Below are 25,966 nucleotides of genomic sequence, written 5' to 3' on the forward strand. Positions count from 1 at the left end.
CTTAGCTTTTGGAGTGTTCTAAGTACTTTTGAACAAAAACTAATTTGGATGTAAGTGTAGCAAGTGTAATACACTTAGAAGATATAATAACTTAGGAGAATATAGATGCATTTTACTTTTATTTGTGGTATCACAAAGAATTAATGCCCATAGAAGAGCAAGTTAAAGATAATGCTGTTGGTATTTATGATTTATCTGAACAAGGTTTTATGAGAAGACTGTTCTTGACTATTGCTGGTGGAAGGACTTCAGTGATTTTTTTGTTTCCTGTCCATTTTTTCCTATTTGTGTCATAAGGTATATGGAAGAAGTAGTGGAGAGTACCTTGTCACTTTTGTCATTAAAACACAAGCCTAATCATCCTGCCTCTCCAGATTTCTTGAGTCCAATGCACTTCTTGGCTTTGCTAGATATCAAAGCAGTGTGGTTTAAGAAGTGGACGGTAAGCAAATAATCTGCAACCCAACAACACATAACTTGTTCATGTCAGACATTTATTTTGAAAAGCTATGGTTCTGACATCATGGACCTATTGTGTCCTGTAACAGCATTAAGGAAGTGTAGGGTTTTTTTAGACTTTTATGTCCACTGCTTTTCAATATTACTCTCCACCTCAGTTTCTATTCAGTTACTTGTTTTCATGAAATTTAGGATTTAAAATGAAATTTTAGGATGTTTTAATGAAATTTAGTATTTTCTGTGATTTGTGTCTTCACTCCCTTAGGAAGAATTGACTGCCACCAAAAGATGCAAGTATTTTTTTGGAAGAAGTGATGAGCATGAAAGAACACAAATATATTACACACCACACACAACTTGCTAACTTCAGTGGACATTAGAACTTTTTCCAGCCTACCATATATAAACTTACAATTTAGGATTTACTTGGCAATTTTAAAATGCATTGTTTAGCATCTCAGTGTACATATTAGTTTTCTCTTTTAACTACGTGTTCTGCTACATTTTTTTCTAATGATGTGGGGGGTTTTTTTCCATAAATGTGCTGCAGACAAAAGTCTCAGTATACTCTCTGAGTATAATACTGGCTTACTCGAGCTGGAGTTCAATGCATTGAATAAGTCAGAGATAATTTCTACTTTTTAGTTAAAAATCAGAATGTTTCTTTGTAGTTGACATTACATCTTCTTTGTCATTCAAGCATGCATGTTACAGCAGAAGAGTGGTGTTTAGGCTTCTGGAAAGGAAATATAAATCCTTGGTAAGTACTTCTATTAATATGGTGGTGAGACATTGAAAAAGATTGCCCAGAGAAGTTGTGGATGCTCCTCCCCTGGAAGTGTTCAAGGCCAGGTTGGGTGGGGGTGCAAGGCGTCCCTGCCCATGACATTGTTTGGAACTAGGTGATCTTTAAGGTCTCTTTCAGCCCAGGCCATTTTACAATTCTTTGAATTACCAAGAAAAGTTTACTTGCAACTTAGTCTTTTTTTGACAATTTTTTTCCTTTTTTTTTTTTTTTGCCTTTGGTAGATATTCCATGTTCTTCTGTTCTTCAGCTAGATAAGCCTTTTGGATTTTTCAATTTTTTTTTTTAGTTTTTCTTTGCTTAAATGGATCATTGATAAATGCAAAGAAGCACATATGGCCAGCTCTGTGTAAGAGGAATTTGGATATTTTATTGCAGGTGTTTACTTAGGATTATAATTTATCAATTTGTTGTGTTTCATTCATATTTGGAATTATTTCCAAAAAAGCATAAAAATGACAAATGATGCATGATAAATACCATAAATACACTGTGCTAAATTTGGATTTTTGTTGAAAAGAGGCTAAAAAAACTGCCATTGTATTCTCTGATGCAAAAATGATTCAAAGTCAGCAAGATAAACCAAACTGGGAAAACATATTTATATTTTTATTATAATAAAGTTTATTATATTTTTTATTTATATTATAATATAGCTGTTAATCCCATCCTATATTTTGTATAGGCAGATCTCTTTACTGGGGTAGAATTTTCATTGTTTTTAATAAAACCACTGTAGATGTGCGATCCATTAATATAAACAGGACTTGGCTATGTTTTATAAAATCTTGTCATACAAATGAAATCAAGTGTAAAATATATGGGGCCAATAAAACCTTTAGATGGAGAAAAGGACACAGACAACTATAAGAGAACTTTATCTTTTCTATCTGTGTGCATAGAACAGGACATAGAATGAAACATGATCCATGCAACAAAGAGTTTATAATGGAAAGCCCATAAGCAGGGTAGTCTAATCTAATTTGTAAGCATCCAATTAAGGTTGGGTTTTTTTCATTGTGTATGTCTGCATATTTATACTTGTGAATAAATCTTGGCAGCTCCAAGCTGTAATAAATCTAATTGTTCTTCTCAGATCATAAGAAAATAGAAGAAATTAACTCAATCCCATCTGATACCAGGGCAATGTGCTTTGTGTTTCCTTGCTACAACAATGCTTATAACTTTTAAACTTTTCTATACCTTGATTAGTTTATAGTGCTATGACAATGATACACCACCAAGAACAGTAATAACACTGTCAGCACCTGGCAACCAAACCTACAGTTTATTAAGTGTATTCAAGTCAAAGTTTTTCACATGTGGAAATTTAAAATCTTCCACAGTAATGACAATAGGGCATCCACAGATTGCTGTTGACTTCTCAAAACACTTCCATATGCTCTGTACTCTTTTTCATAGACTGTCTTTATGGGTATAGAGCTGGTTGTGTGATAATGTAATAATAATGGTGATATATTTTAATAGACCTATAAAATTTTGCCTACTCTTGGCTAATACATCCAAAGCACTGAAAAATGAAGTCATCGAAGTGAAAAGGATATTTAAGTTCTTGTTTTAAAGGATGGTACTTGGATACAAGAGAGAATGAGTTTATGGTGAAATATCAGGTACTTTATCATTTTGTGTTTTATTCCACAGATTAATGCAGCAGTCCAGCAATGTCTTGATTATTTTGAATTTTGCAAGGCAGCAGTTAATAAAACACCCAAAGTCAGTGACGTTTCCCAGCAGCACTGTAGTGAGTATCTTTGCATGTCTCACATTATATGCACATACATCTGCATTCTTTAGGCTTTTGAGCATGCTGCCTCAAGAAGAAGACATTCTATCTATTCCATTCCCCAAATGTTGAATGACTGTATTTTAAGAGAAAACTAATAGCAGTGGTTAATTTCTTAAGCTGTCTTTATATCCAAAGTGATCTGCTTGTGTTGCAGGAAGCAGCTAGGTGCTGTAAAGTAAACTACAAAAGTAAAATTCTATTTTTTTTGCTTTATTATTAAAGGTGATACGCAGAATTTTTCTTACACTGGACCAGAATTGCAGTACATCTATTTTGTTCATTCACTGTGCCTCTTAGGAAGATTGTTGATCTATAAGGAAGGCCAGAATCTATTTCCAATACAGCTGAAAAATAAAAAAGGTAGGGGGAAAGTTGAGGAAAATGGAACCTGTTCAGAAAAACTGTGTCCATTCTTGATATATATTTATATATTTTCACTTCAGTATTGTGGGTATTGAAGAACAATACTTTGTTCACCAATTCTGAGCCTGGAAACTTTCATAAAAGTGGTGTGTGTGTTTATAAATGTATATTTGAGAATCTACATGCAGTTTTTTATTCTTTGATGGATGTGGTTGAATGGATTACTTGTATGTTTTACTTTTAATACAATAATTTTGTGTTGAAGGACAGTTGGATCAGTGTATCAGGGATTCAGTTTTTCTAGGTATGAGTAATAGCTTCTGTCAAACCATTTGGAGTAATTGGTTGGAAGGGAGACATGTCCAGGGGCCAAAACTAGTTTTCAGGTGTGAAAGAAAAGTCTGTATTTCTAGCTACTTGCAAATTGAAAACAAGTTAATTAAGCTAAAATAAAAGTAGAAGAAAAGTTTCATACCTGTGGAACAGAGGCGTTAATAGGGACACAAGAAATGAGATGGAAAAGCTCTTCAACAGACAGAGAAATCTACATCGTGCATGGCTGGCAAACAGAAGTGTGTGAGGGCAACTGTAGCATTCCACTGTTTTAACGTCTCTATTAATTCAATGTAGAATTCCAAACATTACTGGATGTTTGTTCTGTGACTTGTCTTTTGTCCCTCTGGTTAGAGGATCAAGACTTGATAGATCCAGAGTAGAACAGTTGTGAGTAAGAAACATCTACTAATAAACTGCTTTTGTCATTTATGCATTACCGCTGTAACACCCAGCCAGCAGAGATCCAGGGATGGTGCTTGCTTATTTCTTTCCCATAAAATGTAACAATGTTGCCATTTCTCTTCTTAATAGTGTCCTTCTCAGCTTCATAGATGGCAACTCTTTCCTCACAAATTGGCTGATTTATTAACATACTTACAATAAACTTGGAGCAATTTTTCCCCATCTTTCATTTAGCTACATTTGTTGCTTTTGTTCCAGACCTGAGAAAGAGTTATGTGAAACCTTTTCTCTTTTCCAGTTGTTTCACTTAATCTAATAGTAAGGTAATGCTTTTTTTCTACAGCTAGTATTTTAAAATGTTGGCTGCCACTTGTTACAGTGAAATACATTTCAAAATTTAAATTGGCTAAATTGAGAGCAAGATCAGGTCTTATAAGGTGATCGTGAAATACCTTAGTAGAGTCCCAAGGAGGCATATGTCCTTTGCTTTATAACTTGTACATAATTGATTGCCTCTCTACAGCAAACCATTCTTTACATATATATCAAAATCCATTTTTTATTTGGAAAATTAAACTTAAGTCTTTAATTTACAAAGTACTTTCTTTTTTTTTTTTTTTTTAAATAGCTACTGTATCCGTAACTGATGTGTTGGTATTATTTGCTCAACTTATTTATTACTCTCCAAGTTACCCAAAAACAGCTTTGGCAGCACATACAGGTAAATGGGGTTTTTTTTCCTTATACACTAATATATTTACTTTTGATAAGGCATATGATAGCTTCTTTTGCAATTTTTAATTTGTGTCTGATATTAGTGCATTTTTTCTCTTCCCTTCTACTCTTACCCTTTCTTCCTCCCTTTGTATTGAATCAGGACTTAGCAAATTTAATAATAATTTAGAAGCAGCTATAAAGTTATTTATGTAAGTTAAAATATAAATAAATATTTCTTGTGTTCACCAGAAAATTATTCTCCAGAAAGTCTTGTTATGGAGATTCTGCAGGTTTTTTGTGATCAAACAGGATGTGCTGCTGAATGTTTGTATACAGACACAGTGATAGATGCCCTTCTTCATCCTGTTCAAAGTTTGCTGAATGGCACAGAGGTTTGTAATAATCTTCCAAATGATTTTTACATGTATAGAATATTATACTTCTTCCATATTTGCCATGTAGAAGCTTTATTTAATAATGTAATATGGTAACTTTTGTGGTATTTTATACGTTGACTACCATAGTTTGCATTGAATAGTTTAGTTTGTTACTATGATTGGTCTGACATGGAAGTCTTGTGAATAGTAGTAAAAATTGTGCTGTAATGAGACTGTTTCCTTGGGAAAAAATACTCTGTTAAATTTTTTTTATTGGTTTTGGCTTTTTTCTGTTGTCACTTGGATATTTTGTGGATGAATATTTTTTCTACCTTCTATTTGAAAGGCAACCTACTTTTATTTTTTTAATTCAGTTGGCAGTGTGTAAGGTGTTCTCAATAATTAGTGTAATTAAAATGTATAATTCTCCATGGAAAGCAACTGTTTTCTGGATTGATAAAACAAAAAGGTTTTTTTTTCTCCTGTTTTTTGTTTTTTTTCCTTGTAAACATTTTTATAAGGATTATGAAAATATTGAGAATTAGTGCCCTCTGTGATGAAGATTTCTGTGTAATGACATTTGAGCATAAGCTGTTAACTTACTGTGTTTAAGACATTAAGAAATCATCAGAAAGGTGACCTTCAGGTTCTGCATACCTAAGACAGACTTGAAAAAACAGCTTTCACAAAACTATTAAATTCAAAACTTCCTTTTTTTTCCCCCTCTTCCAAATAGGTGTACATAAACTGCCTTGAAACAACTTTACTTGATGTAGCTGATATTTTGGCAAGGATTGCTGCTTCAGAAGATGGTCTTTCTCTTCTTCTTTATGGAGAAAATGAAAAAAATGCCAAAGACAGGTAAGAGTATGTTAATGGATGGCATTAGTGAGCACTTCAATGAATTATATTGTTCTTATGGGACTCGTTTGCTCATCTTTCATTTATCTATAACGTGATACATTTTAGTTTTGTTTGAGTAAAATATCTGATTATAAATTAAAGTAGTAAGTGTTTTATAGAATGTATGAGGGAGATCTTTATGTGTAGAACCAGATGAAATGACAATGTAAAAAAATGCTAATAAGAGAGATTTTCATGTTTTTCTTCTTTTTCTAATTAATGTGAGAGCTTTCCTTTCTCTGAATATAGTTTCGTTATATTTGTAGTGTTACTTTTCAGACCAAAGGCCTTTCTTTTTCAATTTTCCTTGTTTGATTTTAGAATAAGTATTTAAACTAACCAAATTTATTGAAAGAATGGATTTAATGTAGGATTTACATTTCAGTACATCTAGTAGAGACAGATTTTGTATAAGAAGTTGCCGTGTGTAACATTGTACCCAACTTAGGATCAGTGTGCTCCTATGGGTGGAAAATAGTTAGCTGATGCTAAAACTTGTAACAGCAGTAAAACTGAGATGAGCCGTTGAAAACAGCTAAGCTGCAGGTCGTGAAAATGTATGGAATGTACATCTTCTAAGTGGAGAAATCTCTGAGTTGTCTTCCCAACTGGACTCCTATAAAACCTAGAGTCTGCATAGTTCATGGTCCTGTGGGTTGTGTGGAAAGCAATGGATGTATTTTTGCATTGCATAGAACTATTTGCCAAGGTGAAATCACTCTCTGTAAGTTTCTTTTCTTCTGACTGGTTTTACAAGTTCTAACATAGTTTGTCCCTCTGTAGTGGATCATAGTCTCTTTCCATAGCTTCTTTTCTCAAAAAAATTTTAAATAAGTTTAGTCAGAGGATTTGTTTCAAGGCTTATTACAAAACAAAATTTTAACTGTATTATTTTATTTCTAGTCTTACAGCTGCCCATGTGCTTGTTCAGTTCACAAAGAAACTTCTTCATGATGACATTTCTCTTTTATCTGGATCTGAGTTCATGCCAGTTGTTAAAGGAGCTTTCATTTTTGTATGCCGTCAAGTATACAAAACTTGTGAAGGCCTTCAGATGCTAATTCCTTATGGCTTGCATGAATCCATTGCAGAGGCCTGGAGAAAGGTAAATTTTGCTTTTGAATTGGGAAAAATCTTACTGTGAGAGGTTCAGCTTGTGTAATAGTTGTTCTTATAGGTTAATTCTTTTTAAGCAGTTAAATAGTACTTGAAAATGTTGTAAAAAGGAAGTTCTACTTGCAAATTTTCCTTCTGAATCTGAACCTAGCAGAAATTTAATTTGAGACATCTGTGCCTAAGATTAAAACAGGAACTCTTGATGCATTAGTAGACCTGTTATTCATTGTCCTTGATGACAGATGTCGCTCGATGTTGTGATAACCACTGACCACCATAGATCTTGCCTTCAGTCTTGGTTCGGGATATTTTGAAAGAAAATACTCCTGAGATGTGCTCTTATTAATTTTTAGTTAAACTAGTTTGTATTTAGTGGGAGACACAGAGAAAAAAATAGCATATTGCAATTATTTGTTAAATAGTGAGGTTACATTGAAATATTCTCAAGAGACCAGACTGAGAAGTGCCAGGCAGTATTTTTTGTCTTACTTGTGTACATAGATTTTTTATGAAGTTTAGATTTGTTATGAAGTTTAGATTGTACTTTAACTTCAGTTTGATTGCTATTCCAGTGTTTTTTCTACATGAAAGAAAGAGCTTGGATCCAACAGTTCTGTGTATTTTGCTTTTTGTGATCACAGAATCACAGAATGGGTAAGATGGGAAGGGACCACGGTGGGTCTACTGGTCCAGCCTCCCAGCTCAAGCAGGGTAATCCTAGAGCACATGGCACAGGATTGTGTCCAGAGGGTTCTTGAGTATCTCCAGTGGGAGAGACTCCACAACCTCTCTGGGTAATCTCGTCTAGTACTCATTCACCTGCACAGTAAAGAAGTTCTTTCTCATGTTCAGGTAGAACTTTTTGTGCATCAGTTTCTGCCCATTGCCTCTTGTCCTGTTGTTTGGCACCACTGAGAAGAGCCTGAGTCCCTCCTCTTGATATTCTCCTTTCAGATACTGAAAGATATTGATGAGATCCCCTCTCATTTGTCTCTTCTCAAGACTGAACAGGCCCATCTCTCTCAGCCTTGCTTCATAAATGATGATGCTCTAGTTCCTCATCATCATCAGTTCTATTTTCATTGTTCTGAAAGTCACATGCAGTGTGAAAATCCTTGTGTATTGTAAAAAATTACTTAAGATGGAGAAATGATGGCAGATCCTGCAAATGCAGTTTTCAAAAAGTTCACAGGGTAACAAATTCCAACATTTGAATCATTAAAATAACATTGGCACAACTTTGGTAAAGGTAGCAAACAGATCTTCAGCTTTGGCTTCCAGCTTAACTGAAAGCATATTTAAACTGTAGGTATTAGGATTCGTAGTGGAAAATCGAAGTCTAACTGTGTTATTCACTTTACCCTGAATAATAGGACTATCTTTTTATATCTTAGAGAGGGATCAGATCAAGCTGGAACAAAGAATGGACTAAAAGACTAAATTTGTTTTTTTTCTGGAGGTGAGGAAGTCGGAGGGAAAATGAGTGCAAGGGGAAAAGAATGGAAAAGTTTTTCTTCCTTCTTGTATGCTTCTACTGTATGCTTTTATTATGGTATTTTAAAAATACAGTCACTGTGTAAACTAAGGCAGAATATACCAGAAGGGAGAAATTGAATAGAAGGTACTTAAATCACTAGTTTGAGGGTATTTCTCACTGTTTCATATATTAATATTGCCACAAAGCCATACATTGTCTTGAAAATAAAATATATTATTACTAAAAATCATAATTATATCACAATAAATTCTGTTTCTCATCAAAGAATGTTGGTTTTGAAACTTATGTTATTCCTTGCATTGAAAACCTGAGGATTTTTATTGAATTAAGGAGCTTAGTTCACTTGATCCATGCTGTAATATATGTAACTCAGTAATTTTTTTTTGCTGCTTTCCTATTGTGTAACTTGTCAGTCTTACTCCAACAAGCCTCTTACTCTATTTAACATTTATCACAGGCAGAGTGTTAAAAGCTTTTGATGGGCATTTCCAGTTATTTCCTCTAAGAACCACAGCATTCACACTTTGTACAAAAGACTTCTTTCTTCATTAAAATCCCTTATTAAGGTATAAGAACATAATTTAGACAAATTGTCTTGACGTGTACAAGATAAGTAGACTGTGTTGAGTGAAAACAAATTTTATCCTACAAAGACTTATTTCTTCACTTCACTTTGGTAGTCAGATATAAACTGAAGTAGAATCAACATATTATTAACTTCAAGACTCAACAAGCTATTACAGGAAAGTCAACTCCATCATCTTACTACTTTTAAAATTGTTTTCTGTCATTTTTCAATTTTAAAACACCTGAAGTTTATAAAATATCATGCAATTTATAGTGTAGTGAAAACAGTGGACTATGGTGGATTCTTTCCAAGCAGAAGCATCAATTTTTTAATGGCAGGACTGGTAATTTGTATCCTTTTCTTTTACATGTCTCCGGGAGTTTTAAGACTGATGGAGAAAGAAATTATTTTTTTTTCGGCAGATTCTGATGAAATTCTGAGACAGAATTTATAAAGATGATAATAAAAGGGGAACAACAGATCCAGTATGATTGACTAGTTTATTAGAATAATCTGATTTTTTGCATCTCTTTCATAAGGTAGTAAATTAATAACTTCTCACTTCATTTCAATGGTGTAATTTGCTTTTTATCCCATAAACATAAAACAACTGAAATAATTTATTTTGAATATGCATTCTTTCATGTCAGTTATTTTCAAATATAATTTAAATGACCAAATATAAAAATATGTATATTTTTATGTCTGTAACTCCAATGACATCCATATCAATATAGATAAATTTATATAATTTATAAATAAATAAAATAAAAAGTGGCAGTATTAATTGATAAGTTTGGCATAGTGACTTTAGAGGCTGTTATTTCAATTACCTGTGACAGAAGCAGAGCAAAAATATGTGTTACAATTTTTCCTTTTTTACTTTTAAATACCAATTTTTTATTTGGGAGTCTCCAGCTGGAAAGTAAAGAGGTTTATTTAAGAATTCTAATAAAAAATTTAAAAGGTACTAGCTTTACAATTGTTTATACCCAAGGAAGAAGTAAAAAATAAGCTTTTCTGGAATAAAAACAATATAAAGGAATAGTGTATTCTGTACCAAAGACTGGACTATAGCCAGATCACTGTGGTTTTTTTTTTTCTTTTGTATATAAAAAGAGAATGAATTAGATCTAGAGTTTAAAAATGCTGTAAATAAACATTAAAGTGTGGCCACAGCTCTCTTCGCAGAGAGCAGCAGGCACAACCTTCCCAGGATTTCTCCTGGGGAAGGCAGTGAGAAAGCACAGAGAAAGAAGAGAAAACAATTATTATCTCTATTTGCTGCTCCTGTTGTTTGACACAGGTGGGATGTGTTATGTAGATTGTTTATCAAAAGTGATTTCTTAATTGGACACTGGTGATGGTTGTTTTGACTGATTAACCAATTAGGTCAAAGCTGTGTTGTGACTGTCTGAAAAAAGGTCACAGGTTTTTTCTTGAGCATAGCATAGCGTAGCGTAGCGTAATAAAGCAATTGTTCAGCCTTCTGAATCATGGAGTTACTCCACATCATTTCCTGGCAGGGAGACATCCTGCATCAATATTAAAGAGGTGTTTATTTATTTTTGTTTTACAGACAAGTTTGCTTTCAGAAAGAGTACCTACTCCTGTAACTGATGCAGACTCCACTTCATCAATAAGTCAAGAATCAAAAACCAGGTAACTTAATTTATGCACGTGTATCAGTAATTGAATCATCTTGTAACCCCATGTCTTTCTTTGAGTTCGATTCCAGCTGGCAGCTAAATACTGCACAGCCATTTGCATCCCAATAGCATGGAGAGGAGAATTAGAAAAAAAAATTATGGTTGAGATACAAACAGTCTAATAATTTAAACAAAGTAAAATATAGTCAAACTAATACTAGTAATACTACTAATGGTAATAATGACATTAATAGTAATGAAAAGCAGAGAGAGAAGTAACACACAAGAGAAACAAGTGACGCACAACTCAATTGCTCATCACCCTCTGACTGATGCCCAGCTCATCTCTTAAGAGTGATTTTTGGCCAACTTTCTGGCCAACTCCCTGCAGTTTATGTACTAAGTATGACTTCCCATGCTATGGAATATCCCCTTGGCCAGTTTGGCTCAGCTCTCCTGGTTGTGCTCTCTGCGGTTTTTTGTGTACCTGCTCTCTTGCAGAGCATGGGAAACTGGAAAGTTCTTGACTTTGAGAAGTGCCACTTGGCAACAACTAAAATATATGTATTACCAACATTATTCTTGTCCTAAATCCAAAAAACAGCACTTTACCAGCTACTTTGAAGGAAGCACACTCTATCCCAGCCAAACCCAGGACAGTCTTTTTTGCCAAATGGATAGTGGTAGGTAGAGAAACTATCCTAACATAGGTCTCAATAGAACTACAAAATTCTTCCTTGACCTTTGAGAACTTCCTTGGCTTAGGGAGTGGTGTCTGATCTATGTAAAATTGACTTATAGTTGATTCTCTCTGACTAAAGAATATGGTTCAAGGAAAAATGTGAGTTAGAAAGTACAGAACAAAATAGCTGTCTATCTTATGCCTTTGATGTGGTACTAATTTAAAATGTTGTTCTGCTGAATCATATTTACACCTTCAAAATATTATGTAACAAGATTGGCAGCATTTTGGCTGATACCGAGTGAAAGGTGTCCTTCCTTTTATACTGAAATTTAATGTCCTTTTCTAGAAGTTTATATTCATTAAGATGAGAAATACGCAAGTATTTGGGAGTCTAAAAATTCAGGACAATGTTGATCTTCCATTTTCTGCTCTTATTGTGTGAAGTTATTGTGTAAATATAGCACCTTTCTTCATAAGTCCATACCAAATTCTTGTAGGAACCTTTAGCTCCTCAAATGTGAGTCCCTCATAGTGTTTTTACGTTGTTGAGAAATTCTGTGCCTGTTTTGCTAACATGTAACTGCCATGTTAATATCTTAAGACTGTATAGAGTCAGACTGTAAGTCATACATGTGTTTAGGGATTTTACAGGTCTTTTGGGTTCCCCTTTACATCATCTCTCTCTTCTGTGCTCCTACATAACGTTAGTTTTCCCCACTGAGTTTGAATGTTCACATAAAATACAGTCTGGTATATTATCTTTTTCCCCAGATGCTTTTTTAAATCTAACATAAGCTTATAAATTAAGCATAGAGTACAGTGAATAAAGTACTGTTGTTTTTCAAAGGTAGGAATTGTACTTTTTTCTTTTTTCTTTTTTCCCATGCTATTTTACATATAGTTTTTAATTACTATTTTGTTACTCTTGCAGCTTGTTATGGGAAGAGACTTTGTTAGACGCCTTGCTAAATTTTTCTACCACACCCAAAGGACTATTTCTGCTTCATAGTACAGATGCCATGAATGACTGTGTGAACTTTATGTTTAACAGTTTATCAAAAAAAATCCAGGTAAGCATGGATTGCATGCTTGCAGTCTTTGTAGTTTATTTTTTACTGTAAAGTTTGAAATGCTAGATGTTTTTTTTTCCTTTTCTTCTAAGTGCAAATTTTCTTAGACAATGTTGGTAGGTCATGTTGAAATCTAAATATGCTAGACAAAGCTTGAAATATAAACAAAAAATCAGATAATGTGCATTTTTAGTCAGAGAATGTGCAAAAAAATAATGCCAAAGGCATCCTACTCAATGTGTACAAAAACATTATAATACTAATGGTTTTATTTGCTCATATTGCATATCTCAACCACAGTATTTTGTGTTTAAATTTTTATAAGATACTTGATAAAGATGTTTGGTTAGGAGTCTGACCCCGGTAAGTCTGTAGAGGATAATATCTATGAATTGTTCAAGTCTAAACATAAAGTGGATTAAATTCTGTTAACAAGTGTAAGAAAGATCAATATTTAAGAGATCATTTGAGAGTTTCATGTCTTCTGAATAGCTAACACTGCACTTTTATACTTCTTATCAACAGACAAATGAATATGAAGATTTTGGTAATAGAATCATTGTTACACAAATGGCAACAACACCAATGGCTGCAGTGGCTCTGCAGAATTCAGGTAAATTGAAGGATGATATTATTATGAATAATTGCATGCTGTAGTCCTTCATTTTGAAAAAAAGACAGTGGGAAAGATCTTAAAAAAAGATCAACTGTGTAAAATAATTACACAGTATTAACAAAAACTTCTAAATGTTTGTTAATTATTTCTTGATGGAAATTAATTCTCTCAAGCTTTCAAGTCTTTCATTAATCTTGATGCAGCACTTTAGGGTTTGTTTTATTTTTTCTTCTGATATTATGCAAAATATTTACTTCACTATTTTGGATTTCCAGAAATTTCCTATGTGTGTGAAGACATCTGTACTGTTTAAAAATAAATTTGCTGGTGCTTCTTATTGATCTGCAGATCAGAATTAATAACTGTTGATGTCTGTAATTTTTATGTACATTTCCATGGTTACTGACTGTTCAAAGGGTGAGGAACTGCCAGGGCCCAAATGTCATAGGTGAAGTTACACATTAATGAGATGTAAAAGAGATGGTGGTGTGAGAAAAATTGTCAGTTCAGACAAAGTCCCTTCAAGAGCCAGTCTCAGATAACCCAACTGTTACTGTTATCATTAACAGTCCAGGTAGCTATTATATTAAAACTAGAATCTCATCAATAAAATGAAGGTAATATCTTAAGCTGCTGAGGAAGTCTGTGAGGTACAAAAGTTGCAAATCATCTCTGAGTATCTAGATGGGGCTGGTGTTGACTGAAAGACTGTCAGAAAGGCAGGCAAATTCTGCCACTAAAGTAAACGGATGGGTTTCTTAGTTAGTTACTATTTATGCCTCTGGGATTTTTCACAAAGCAGGGAGCAGATCCACTGAGGAGTTACCCATCTGTCCTCTTACCCAATCTGGCTGTAAGGCTTTCAGCCAAATTGCTTCTTATGGCCCTTTTATGCCCTTTGGTGTCAGAGACAAATTATATACCAAAAATAGTCAGCATTGATTTTCAACCCTTACATTTGAAGATTTCAGAGTTAGAGGGCTCTTTCCTCTTCTAGTCAAATATTTAACATTTTAAATTTTAACAATTTAAATTCAGCTAGTAGTGCTTCTCTTAAAGTTGGTGTTTTTCTAGTCCTTTTCACTGTGGTCTGTTATAACTTATTTATGAGTTATAGTGAATCTGTATTTTTAGAACCACAGCGACAATACTAGCTAAGCCTTGTTCTATTGCAGTTAACTTTTTAAAGACAATCAGAAGCTCATTTACATAGAAGATATATGAATGTAATCCTACTCTAGTGTAGTAGTCTTTGGTAACCATTGCTGCAGATTGTAGATTGAACATAAGCAGACTGCTCTAGAAAGGTAGTTTTGACTAAAGGATTGAGAATAGCAGGGATAGTAACCCTAAGGCAATCTGTGTTCTGAAATTTCAGCCTTCAGTATAGAGAATTTTGCAAATCTTGGTTAGAATTGTGGTATGAAATATTTCTAATATGAAACTCATGATTAGAACAAACATTTGTTTTAGGCTTTATAAAGGCACTTGTGACTGAATTATGGGCTCTTTTGGAGTGTGGAAAAGATGATTTGAGAATAACCCAACCCAAATCTACTCCAGTTGACCCTATTGACCAAAGTTGTCAGAAGGTGAGAAAATATTTAAACTTACATTTTTGTATGGAAATAAAAAGTGCTGTGGTTCAGATAGGATGATACATAACTTTCTGTAAATTTTTATTATACCTGCTTCTTTGCACGTGTCAAAATTGGTGTAATACACTAGTCAAATGATGACTGATAGAGGATTCTTATGTTGCATGGTGGTTCACAATGCCAAGGATTAACTATGAAATAATTAATAAAAAACATGACAAAACTATGTTTTAAGTGCTGACCATCAGTTTATGTCCAGATTACTGTAATAAAATCTGGAAGAGTGACATACTAGATTATTCTTTGTCTCAAAATTTCAGAATTAAGTGGTAATGAAATACTGTAATTTTCAAAGTTGTATGTACAATTTGATAGGTAATAGATATTTCAGACACTATTGCCCTTTTAAATTACATAGATGCGTACCAGGGTATGCAGTCTTATTTTGGACAGGTATATTTATGTTAAGTTTGGCCTGTAAAGGATAAGAACTAAGTTAATGTAAATGGCAAATAATTGCTAACACTTACTTGGTTGCACTTAACTGATTGATATTCCCTGTTGTCCCTCCTTTTTTTATCTTCCTCTAGTTGTTTTTGTTTCTGGTAAACTTGCTCACTTACCCAGCAGTTTTTGAGCTCCTGAGTAAACGAGATATACCAAATAAACCCATATACTCATTCCGTGAAGTACCCACAGATATAGTTGTAAGTATTTTGAAGGAAAAATAATTCTGTGAAGACATTTTTACCTGAGAAATTGTTTTTGTTATAAAAGAGTAATTTTTTTTCCTATTGAAAGATTTTGAGTTTTTTCTGCATTTTGTATTATATACAGCATGAGGGCAGTATATGCACATATCACTTCATATGAATCTAAATTTTCATTTTGAAATCTTAAAGGTGATATAAATTTTAATGCCTAATTAAAAGATCATCTTGCCTGACTTGTGTTAGAATTCTGTTTTTTCACAGAAAAAAGGAAGATAAATAATCATGTTTGTATGTGCATACAGTTACATATGGGAAAATGTTAGAAAATATGTATAATTGTATTTTATACAGCATTGCTCTATCACACTATCTGTGGATTTAAAAAGAATAAAAGAAAAAAAAACAAAACAAAATGAAAACACAAAAGCCTCCTACCTCAGGCTATTTTTTAATAGGACACATAATTCACACAAAGGAAAAAATCAGTAATTGGAAAGCTACTGATTAAGACATACTTTAGAGAAATACTTCACCATTTCTGTATTTAGTATTATTTTGTATTCAATCATTTTACTGCAGTCAATTACGGCTTTTTTCTCATCTACAAAGTAGAGACAATTTGTGACCTTGTGTAGCAGTTAAAATGAGATTTTTTTTCTAATGAGTTAGCACTTTAAATTGCTGTTATGTCAAAGTGTTTATATAGCACAGGCTCTGGATTGGTGATATTGCAAGTTGTTTAGACAGAATTTATCATAATAGTGTATATTATGTTTGGAAGGGATTTTTGAATTTTTTTTAATACTGTTTTGATGATTTCAGGAGGAAATTACATGATAAATTTCATTTTTCCAATCTACTCAATGCTAGTGTATTCACCGATGGGTAGCTTTGTACAGTTATCAAGTTTTGTAAAGAAACTTGGAGTGAGGAAGATAAATGTATGCTGAAGATCATCTATATTTGAGAGCATTCAAAATGTGGAAGATCTCAAGAATGATTTTTGCAGCTTTAGAAAGCCAGTGTTATTTTAGCTTTAGAGGCACTTGAGTATTTTTATGAAATTTTCTATGTTTCTGGAAATGCCAATACTGATACAATTGTTCAAAGTTCCCTGAGGAGATAAGGATATTTTGGATGAGGCTTGTTTCAGTTAACTACTGTGCAGCAGTGGGTTTCGTGGGCCGAGCCATCCAAGATACGCCTAGCTATGTAAGATAGGCATCCAAAATGATGTACTTAACATAAAGGAAATTGTCAGATCCTCTAATGTTAGTTTAATGCATAATGGCTGAGTCTAAGCACTCAGAAAGCTTCTGAAGTTACGGAGAGATACAGGTTTGTTATGATCATGTTTTTGGGCACTGATTCCAGAAAGCAAAAGGTAAAAGATTTATATTTTTATCTGACTAGCTGTATCATTGAGTGAACAGATTATCAGTTGATAACAACTGATAATTGTGATAGCTGATAACAACTTTTGCAACTTTTAACTGTAGACTAATCAGGTTATCATTTGTGCCCTTAGGAAAATTTTTCTTAATACATGCAAGATTTCTTTTCACTGTATTTGTCATGTAAAATTATTTTTGAGAATGAAACACATTAATGAGGATTTTCTGCCTGCCTGCAGTCTTCAAGGGTTTCTGCAGTGTGTATATTCTGGGGAATCTAGTTTGGAAGGTACCCTCTAGACCTGTAGCTTTGAAAGATATTAGAAAGGGTGATTTTCTTCAGTGATTCTAGAGAATCTTAGATGGTTTGTCTTGGGTATTCAAAGTAGATGACATCTGACCTGCAATATTTAAACTATGCTCTGTAGCTGAGCAGTGCAAATCTGTCCACATATTTTTTGGATGTAATCCCGTGTTAGACCTCGTTCATTATCTTCCTTCCTAAAATCCCAAATCAGAGCTTAGTCTCCTTTCTCAGTAGTCCTCTCACTGTGCCTGCTCTTTGTACTGTTTTGCAGCTCTAGACTTTGATTTATAAATGAGAGAAGGAAGATAATGCCAGAGAAATATCTCGTAGCATTTAACTCTTTGTATGTACTAATATCTGAAAAAATCTTAATTCCCAAACAAATAAATTGCTTGCATTATCAATTTTATAAACAGCCAGGTCCAAGATGAGTTTTTTAATTGAGAATTTTATTGTAAATCTTCTATGTGGTAAAAGCTGTCTCCCCCACTGCCCCAAAAATCTAATAGGAAAAGTATGCTTTCACTGTATTTTAAATAAGAATATATTCTATGAAGACAGTTTAATTTGAAAAGTTCTAGACTTTTTTTTTTACTATTGTGAGTTTATATACTACTCATGATTTTTACTTTTCTCCATTGAAAACCAGAGTTTTTGTTAATTTCATTAAAGTAGGGGTCTTAACTTTCCCTTCATACCTTATTGAAATGACTCAGTGATCTAATTAGGTGAATAATAACTCCCTCTGCTGTCTCTGAAACTGTACTTCTAAAATGTGGAGAAAATAAAACTTTGTATTTAATCAAGATTAAATAAAGCTCGTAAGGATTTTGTAATCTGTTTCTTGTGAATATAGCACAGCACTCTCTTTCTGACATGATAACAACACTGAACATGAACAATGTTTTTGTTCATTCCTTAGTTTTTTTAATGAAATAATTTTTTAGAAGCAGTTTGCAGGTGCAGTGAGCCAGAGGGGAAGATAATTGGGTTGGCTTTGTGGAAGAAGTGGGAAGCAGCCACAAGTCATTGTCTGCTACATGAGATGCTCCAAGATGAAGGGTGTAAGCCTCAACATCTGAGCCTAGCCTTGTTAAAACCAAGACTAAATGGCTGTGCCTTGAAGCATGTAGTACTAACTGGTGTGAGAAAGGGTTATTATACTGAAGGAGTTGCTGTTCTCTTTATTAAAATAGACGTGTACACACTTCAGACATACAAAAAACATTTTAATTTTTTTGTGGTGTAATTCTGAAGAAAAAATAGGATAGTCAATACTCAAGGATTTTTTTGTATGTTTATATTTTTAATAGATTTTTTTTTCCTAACCTTCTACATGGTTAGGAAAGTTTTGCCATTTTTGCCTTCAATTTTGTTGTTGACTTTTGTGTGGAAAACACCTCCTGTTACAGAAATAATTTCAGTGTTTGTTTTAATAATAGCTTTCATTCAACAGTAAATATTCCTATGAAACTATGATGTGCATAAATTATAAAATCCTACATGGTTTTTCACATTTTTCTTGCTTTGACAGGATATCATTGACAGGCTTATAATTTTGAACTCAGAAGCTAAAATTCATTCCTTATTCAATTATGAACAATCCCATATATTTGGTCTGAGGTAAGGTGCATGTTTTTTATTCTCTGGTCACATCAACTAAATTGGATAAAATATGCTTGGATGTGTTACTTCTGACCAGATAACATTGTTTGGGTTTTATTATGTAGGAAGGTGAAATTCCCCCTTTTTTTACCATAAGAAGATTAAATGAAAAATGGCCCATAAAATGAGAACAGTGACAGATCTATTCTTATTATCTGTAAATGGATATATTGTAATATGAGATGCAATGAAAGAAGTTGCATGTTATTTTGCCTACTTAACTGTAAAAAACCGAGTTGGACATCCACTGTACACCAAAATACTAAAATTATCCTTACTATGTTTATGTCATTTTGGTTTATGTAGTTTCTTCGTACTTAAAATTGTTTTTTAACTATTTGTTTAATTATCACCTATTTCAGAGAAACTTAGTTTAAGGAGTAAACTTAGTTTAAGGAGTGTAGCATTTGGTTCCAAACATTTCTAGAACTTAAAGGTGGACTTAAAAGATGCTCACACTGTTATGCTCATGTATTGTAATATTCAGTGCTTTATAATTTTAACACAGGAATTAGTTCCTGCATTTTTATTCTGTTTTCCAAGAATGACTATATAAATCCTTGAATTCACATTTTTGTTGGGAACTTATTATAGACAGTTGAAATAAAAATCTATTAGATTGTACTTCATTATATGGAAAACTTTGATTACCTTGCTTGAGCAAGATATAGCCCAACTGATTAAGTTCTGAAACCTTAGCTTGTTGCAGCCATACTTGTTCTTTAATATCACAGTAAAATTATTTCATATTATATATGAATGACCATAAGATACAGTACAATTTGTTGATAAGGATGAGCATAGAGGAGATGAACAATGGCAGAGATTGGAGTTGGGAGATATATATGATTTTGACATATAAATCAGAAGTTAAAAATGCTGCTTTGGAGGAAATCACTAGTTTATATAGGAATGAGATGTCTTAAGATGAAATTTGAAAAAAAATTGTTCTTCATTTAGGATTAGACTGACTCCATAGCAAACTTGACAGAACTTCCATTGACTTAATTAGGATCAAGAGAAAATGAGATATTTTGCAGTTTAAAATAAAGGGTGGTTGGCACTGGAGCAGGCTCCCTGGGGAAGTGATAAAGGCACCAAGCCTGACAGAGTTCAAAAAAGCATTTGGACAGCACTCTCAGGCATGTGCTGTGATTCTTGGGGTGTCCTAGGGGTGCAGGGCCAGGAGTTGGACTAGATCCTGATGGGTCCCTTCTAACTCAGGATTTACAGTATAAAGACTTATTTAGAGTATTAAGACTTGCAAGTAACCATGGCCTATATTACCTGAACATGAGAGGTATGCAGTTAATTTCAAAGTTCTGTGATCTTTCCTGTGAATGCTAGTCACTGCAGACATCCATGTTGCGTAAAACAGACCTTGCTTTGTGTAGTTGATTTGCTCCTTGACCAAATTCCATCAAGAGTTCTAAGTTCAGCAGGAGTTATACCAAATAATATTAGATGCTTAACAGATCTGAAAATGTGGAAATTATAGGAAAAGATATAATTTCTCTTTGCTCTTATGTAGAAGTTAAATATTTAGGTGATAATTGCAGCATTGAAAAACAGTATGATTTTGTGAAGCAATTGTCTGCGAACATTTCTGCTAGACTTAATACCAATGGTACAGCCATACACTCTAAATGTGGCTCAACTCAGCCAATAGTTGAGTGCTCAACTTCAGATCTGTTTAACTTACAGTGTTATACTGTGAGGTCCTGCTTTTCTTGTTCAAAGCAGTTACACATTTACTTGATTGTTAAACAACTTCTGCAGTTTAGAACTACATTTTCGTTCGTGTGTATACGTAGCTTCAGTGTCTTAAATTATTTTGGTTATGCAATTGCATATAAAGCATAAAATACATTGGCATTTCCACAGTCTGTTTAATCCAAAATGCATAGGTATTTGGGATATTTATTTTTGTAATGTTATTATTGCATTTTCTGGTGGATAGTTTTTTTCATTTTGAATAAGCGTGAATTCTGAATTACAATTTTGAAGGACAGTCTGGTAGAGGCTTTGCTGTCAACTTCACTTTTCAAGCTTAACCACTGTAAAGTACTGTGCATGCAGTAGACAGCAAAGGGAAAACATAGGGAAGCAAATAGGGTGTTCATAGCCAATATCTCTTAGTCTTCAATGAATACTCTCTATGGTGCATTCATATAGATTACGGTTTGTGTGGTCAAGGGTGAAATACTCAGTTCCACCACAAGCTGTAGCTAATTTCAAATCTGTGGTTCCTTTGGTTTTCTTCTTGCTGTTATTCTTTGGTTTTGTTAAGGTTTTTTTTTTGTTTGTTTGTTTGGGGTTTTGTTTTGGTTTGGTTTTTGTTTTGTTTTTTATTTGTGTTTTAAGTTCTTGGAAGTATCTTTGCCTAGGATGATTCTTCAGTAGTTTCAGACAGTGATCTGGTATTCTATTAATTGCATCTATTGTGTGTTTCTGTGATGAGATTTGTTCACTTGAAGGTCCTTTTAAGCTAACTGGAGAAAAAAAAAGTGTAATTATCATTATTATTATTTATTTATTAAAGGGAAACCTTAGGCAAGAAGTTGGAGATAGGAATAGAAATGTCTAAGTATATAAACAGTTCCTAAGTTGTCTATAGAAAGATTTTCAAACTGTCAGTTCAGCTTTTAGCTTCAAAGCAGATTTATACCTATTTAGAATAGAGAAGTCTCCCAGTTGGCCAGTATCAATTGATAGAAGAATACTGAAGGCTGTCTTAGGCACTCTTGTACAGACTGAAAATCTGGATGCACAGGAGCTAATGCAGAAATTCTCAGTGGTCTTTCTGTTGTAGAAGGTTCTGAACTTGCCATCAGAGCACAAATCCTAAAGAAAGGAAATTAAAAGCAGTAATTAAAGCAATATTTTTTTAACACACTAAACAGAGCATTTTCTTAGTTTAATGATCAGCTTTATTTCTCTGATACAAGTATACCCATAAATCTGATTTTAAAAGATATTGCATATGAGAAATAACAGTTTTCTTAAAATGTGATGCTAGAAGTCTTCACCACCTCCCTGTTGAAGCCAAGCTCTTTGAAGAGCTCTCTGTCTCTAACTTACATTAAAAAAGAATCTTTCAGGTTAATGATATTATATATTATCAACACAATTTGTCTAGTATTTCAGTACAGTAAATGCATTCATGAGTTTTTAAAGCCTGACAAGAAAATATATGCATAATATATATATTTTCAAAGTCTTTGCCTGAAGGATTATTCAGCCATATACATATTGCTGTTCTCTCTATTCAGAAAATAGGTTTTCTCTGAATGTTAGTGACACTGTTTTGTTAGCTGTATTAAAGTGTGGCAGAGTAAGAATTTCTAGCTTTGATAATCAGGTTGCTGTCTCTAAACAGTATCAATTTCCCAAAATAAATTAGAAGATACTCAATTAGTGTTGGCTTGAGTAAAAAACAGAAGGAGAAGCAACATTACTGGAATATACCTAGACTGTGGGCAGTGGGAGGGGATAAGAGTTGGTTTACAGGCAGATTTGCAAAAATTCCCTTTTACTTAATAGAGTTCTTTTGTATCACACTGTTCTTGGAATCTCTTTTTTTGTGGATATATGAAAAAATGGCAATAAGGGGCATTTGAATACTTTAAAGAGGAAAATTGGACCTTTTTTTCCTTTGGCTATAATTTTTTTTCCCAGTGGCTTATTTTGAGCCTAAATTAATAAAACTCCTAAATATTCTGAAGTCAAAAGATCTTTTGTATGTACATTCTGAATCAGAAGGACCTTTGTTAGCTCCACACTTGTTCACTGAGGTGCCTTGGGCTAGTGAGCATCAAGCGACTCTGTTAGAGTTTGGCCTTCTGCAGGGAAATACCTGGGAAATTCTGAGGGTAAACCCTTTTCCTTCAGATATGCAAATTGTGACTGTTTAATTTTAAAGATTCAATGTATTTGCCTATCATTAGAGATCTCTGAAGATAACCCATTTTGTAGAAGTGTAATTTGAACTGCAATGGAAAATAGATTTATTTTAGGCTTCTCTAGGGCAAGACTGAAAACCTAATATTTATTGCAATGCTCTGTGTGAATAAATGCATTTTTTTTCCTTTGGAATTATAGAAAATTGTAAATATTAGTCTAAGTCATATGCTCATCTGTATCAGCCTCAGGATTGTAAATCTACTGTCTGCTGCAAATAGAAAAATTATATTGGCTTGTTATTTTCAGGTTTGTGTAATAAAGATTTTGACATTGTTAGGTCACATTTTCTTTGTCATATAAAATATTATGTTGAATATGTTTTTTGTTTATGTTTTCTTGCTTACCAAGTGAGTGCAGAGAATGATAAAAATGCATTGTATCTATTTCTGTTGCCCTAAAAAACTAGCAGAGAAAGATTTAGGAAAGAAAATTTAAATGGCTTATACTTTACTGACATCAAAATCAATCAGCATCTTGAAATTTGCCTTAAAGCAGTACATATCTGTCAAAATTTAATCTAGAGCATTCCAGTGAAATCCAGGTGAATGAATTAATTAAATGAAAAAATGTGGTAGGCAAAAGATAACTTTGTGAGTTTAGGAAATACAAATAATCACTCCTGCATTTTTCTCCATTACTTTTGTCAACTGCATTGTAAACACCCCCCTTGTATAATAGCATTTTAAGAGTGAGGTAGCCTCAGCATTTGAAATAGGTCATTCCTTAATTGTACTTGCTTTATGTGTGTTACTATTAATTAAGAGAATGTGTGATTTTAATGATTGCAACACAATGCTGTTTATATTTAGTCTCTCTTTTCCTTTTCTCTGTATGAAAAAGCATTATGAGTAGCAGAATCCAAAGGTAAAAGTGGACAGGGTCTGGATTAGCAGTGACTACTAATGATGGGGATTTGCAACAGGGTTATGTGAGAATGCTTCCACATTATCTATGATCATGTAGATACACAGTTAATTCTACTTTTTGCTAGCTTATAATTTAATGGAAGCTCATTAGGTTTATTCATTTAAAACAAATAATTATTAATAAAATAGGAACAGTAGATTCTGTGATCAGATGTCACTTGTTTGTTGACTTTTTTTCTTTATTTAACTGAGGGAAATTAAAATTTTTCACTTCTGATCCTCCAGGCTGGCAAGTGATGCTCATGAAAAGCATTTTTATTTAGCTGGGGAAACCTTTATCCTCTGCAGTCACATTACATGTTATTTGTAGGTACATTGAGTAGCTGAAATGGTGTAGGTGCTCTTCTGAAAATCTTTTCATGTGGAAAACATTGTAAGGAATACATTAGTCCCTGAGTTTTCTTTCTGAGAGAAACATGACTGTCCTGAGGTAGTGGCTTCCAGCTCCCCAGGCACCAGAGTTGGATCCAGAAACTCATATTTTTTTTTCAAAAAAATTGAAAAAAAAAATTGTCTTCAGTGGAACAATTAGAAGCCTCAATCCTTTAGCTAGACCAAGTGCAGAGGCATCCTCTATCTGCTCATTGCTAATGCCTTTTGTTCAGTTTGCAAAGGCAGTGTGCAAGGCTTTGCTTGGCTGAAGCTTCCAAATGCCCTTTGTGTTCCAACACTGACTAAGTGGTTTTGAACTTCTGCAGGGTATTTTTGTTAGCCATTGCCTCTGTCTACTGGTCTGGCACTTGATAATAATTGCCATTCAATGTTTGGATCCACATTCTCATTGAAGTTTAGACTCTTACTCAAGGCATAATAAAGAATAAATCAAATTGTTAATGTAAGCTCTGATGTTAAATGTTTTGAGGCTGTCTCCCATGATGATGACAACTGAAATTGTTTAATGCAAGTTTGGCTTTGGATTTCACTTTTGTTGTACATAGTCATTTAGTGAAAAGGAGGTCCTGCTACTGCAAAGAGGTTCCAGTCCTGGTTTTATTGCTCTTAAATTTTTAACATTTATTCCTAAGACATGAAAAAAAGCACCTTACCTTGTTCCACAGCTGAGCTCTTTACAAATATCATGCTATGTATTTTGCACTGGCCTGATTCAGCCATGTCTATATCTGGAGAAGGCAGTAAATACAAGCCAAAAGAAAACCTTTTACTAAAGACCAGTTTAGTCCTCTATTTCAGCATCATGTCACTGTCTATAGCAGAGATGTAAGCATTTTGTGTTTAGTTGGCTATTTTATGCTGCATGCACACATCTATTACTGAGATTGTAGTATAGTTTACTTGGATGAACTGCTTGCTTTTCTTATGTGGTGGAGATTTTGTGCCGCTTATAGCATAAAATTGTGTCTTGTTTTTCTGGTGTACATACAGACTGGGGTCAAGTTTTTTAATAGCACCCCACATGGGTGCTGTGTTTTGAGTTTGGGACTAAAGGAGTATTGATAACACAGCATGTTTCCACTGACACTGTGCAAGCAACAGCTCAGCAACAGGGCTTTCTTTTTTATCTACATTACCCATACCTAGGAATGTGCGAGAGGTTGGGAATGAAAACAGCTGGGACAGCTGGTCTGAACTGACCAGAGGAATGTTTTATACCATATAGCATCCCACACTGAGGGGCTTGGAGGTTGTTCTTGCAGGTTTCATTGGTCAGAGACTGGCCAGGCACAAGTGGCGAGGGAGTGAGAAGCAGGGTGGGTGCTTAGTTGCTGACTGGTGTCAGCCCACCACAGACTGTTACAGCTGCTGTGTTCAAGAGTAGTATCTTGCATCTTTCACCACCAGCTGAGCATTAGCAGATATGCCTGAAGTGAGGACAGAACATCAGAGTGACTTTGGAAAGAACATATGAAAGTAAGGAAGAATAGTGAATGGTGGTGTAGTGGGAACTGCAGAAAAATAGAATTGGGTTTACCATAATAAAGGTCCTGTTTGAGAGAAATGTGGTTTGATATTGGGAAAAAGAACAAAGAACATACTCTTTTGTGTTCTTGAAAGGAACTCCTTTTAAAAA

General features: G+C 33.8%; 1 protein-coding gene across 2 annotated transcripts in view; it reads left to right on the forward strand.

Moving 5' to 3' along the window:
- TBC1D32 (TBC1 domain family member 32) overlaps window positions 1–25,966 on the forward strand; it is a 74,267-nt gene that overhangs the window by 10,676 nt on the left and 37,625 nt on the right. For both annotated transcript variants that reach the window (XM_059842210.1, XM_059842211.1), the window contains exons 10-23: window positions 298–442; window positions 1,160–1,219; window positions 2,927–3,026; window positions 3,294–3,431; window positions 4,801–4,893; window positions 5,139–5,281; window positions 6,003–6,127; window positions 7,073–7,274; window positions 10,931–11,013; window positions 12,617–12,755; window positions 13,281–13,368; window positions 14,845–14,963; window positions 15,560–15,676; window positions 18,918–19,006. In XM_059842210.1, coding sequence (XP_059698193.1) covers window positions 298–442; window positions 1,160–1,219; window positions 2,927–3,026; window positions 3,294–3,431; window positions 4,801–4,893; window positions 5,139–5,281; window positions 6,003–6,127; window positions 7,073–7,274; window positions 10,931–11,013; window positions 12,617–12,755; window positions 13,281–13,368; window positions 14,845–14,963; window positions 15,560–15,676; window positions 18,918–19,006 — 1,641 coding nt within the window. The remainder of the gene's footprint in view (window positions 1–297; window positions 443–1,159; window positions 1,220–2,926; window positions 3,027–3,293; window positions 3,432–4,800; window positions 4,894–5,138; window positions 5,282–6,002; window positions 6,128–7,072; window positions 7,275–10,930; window positions 11,014–12,616; window positions 12,756–13,280; window positions 13,369–14,844; window positions 14,964–15,559; window positions 15,677–18,917; window positions 19,007–25,966) is intronic.

Source organism: Haemorhous mexicanus, chromosome 3 (genome assembly GCF_027477595.1).
Source record: "Haemorhous mexicanus isolate bHaeMex1 chromosome 3, bHaeMex1.pri, whole genome shotgun sequence".
NCBI lineage: Eukaryota > Metazoa > Chordata > Aves > Passeriformes > Fringillidae > Haemorhous > Haemorhous mexicanus.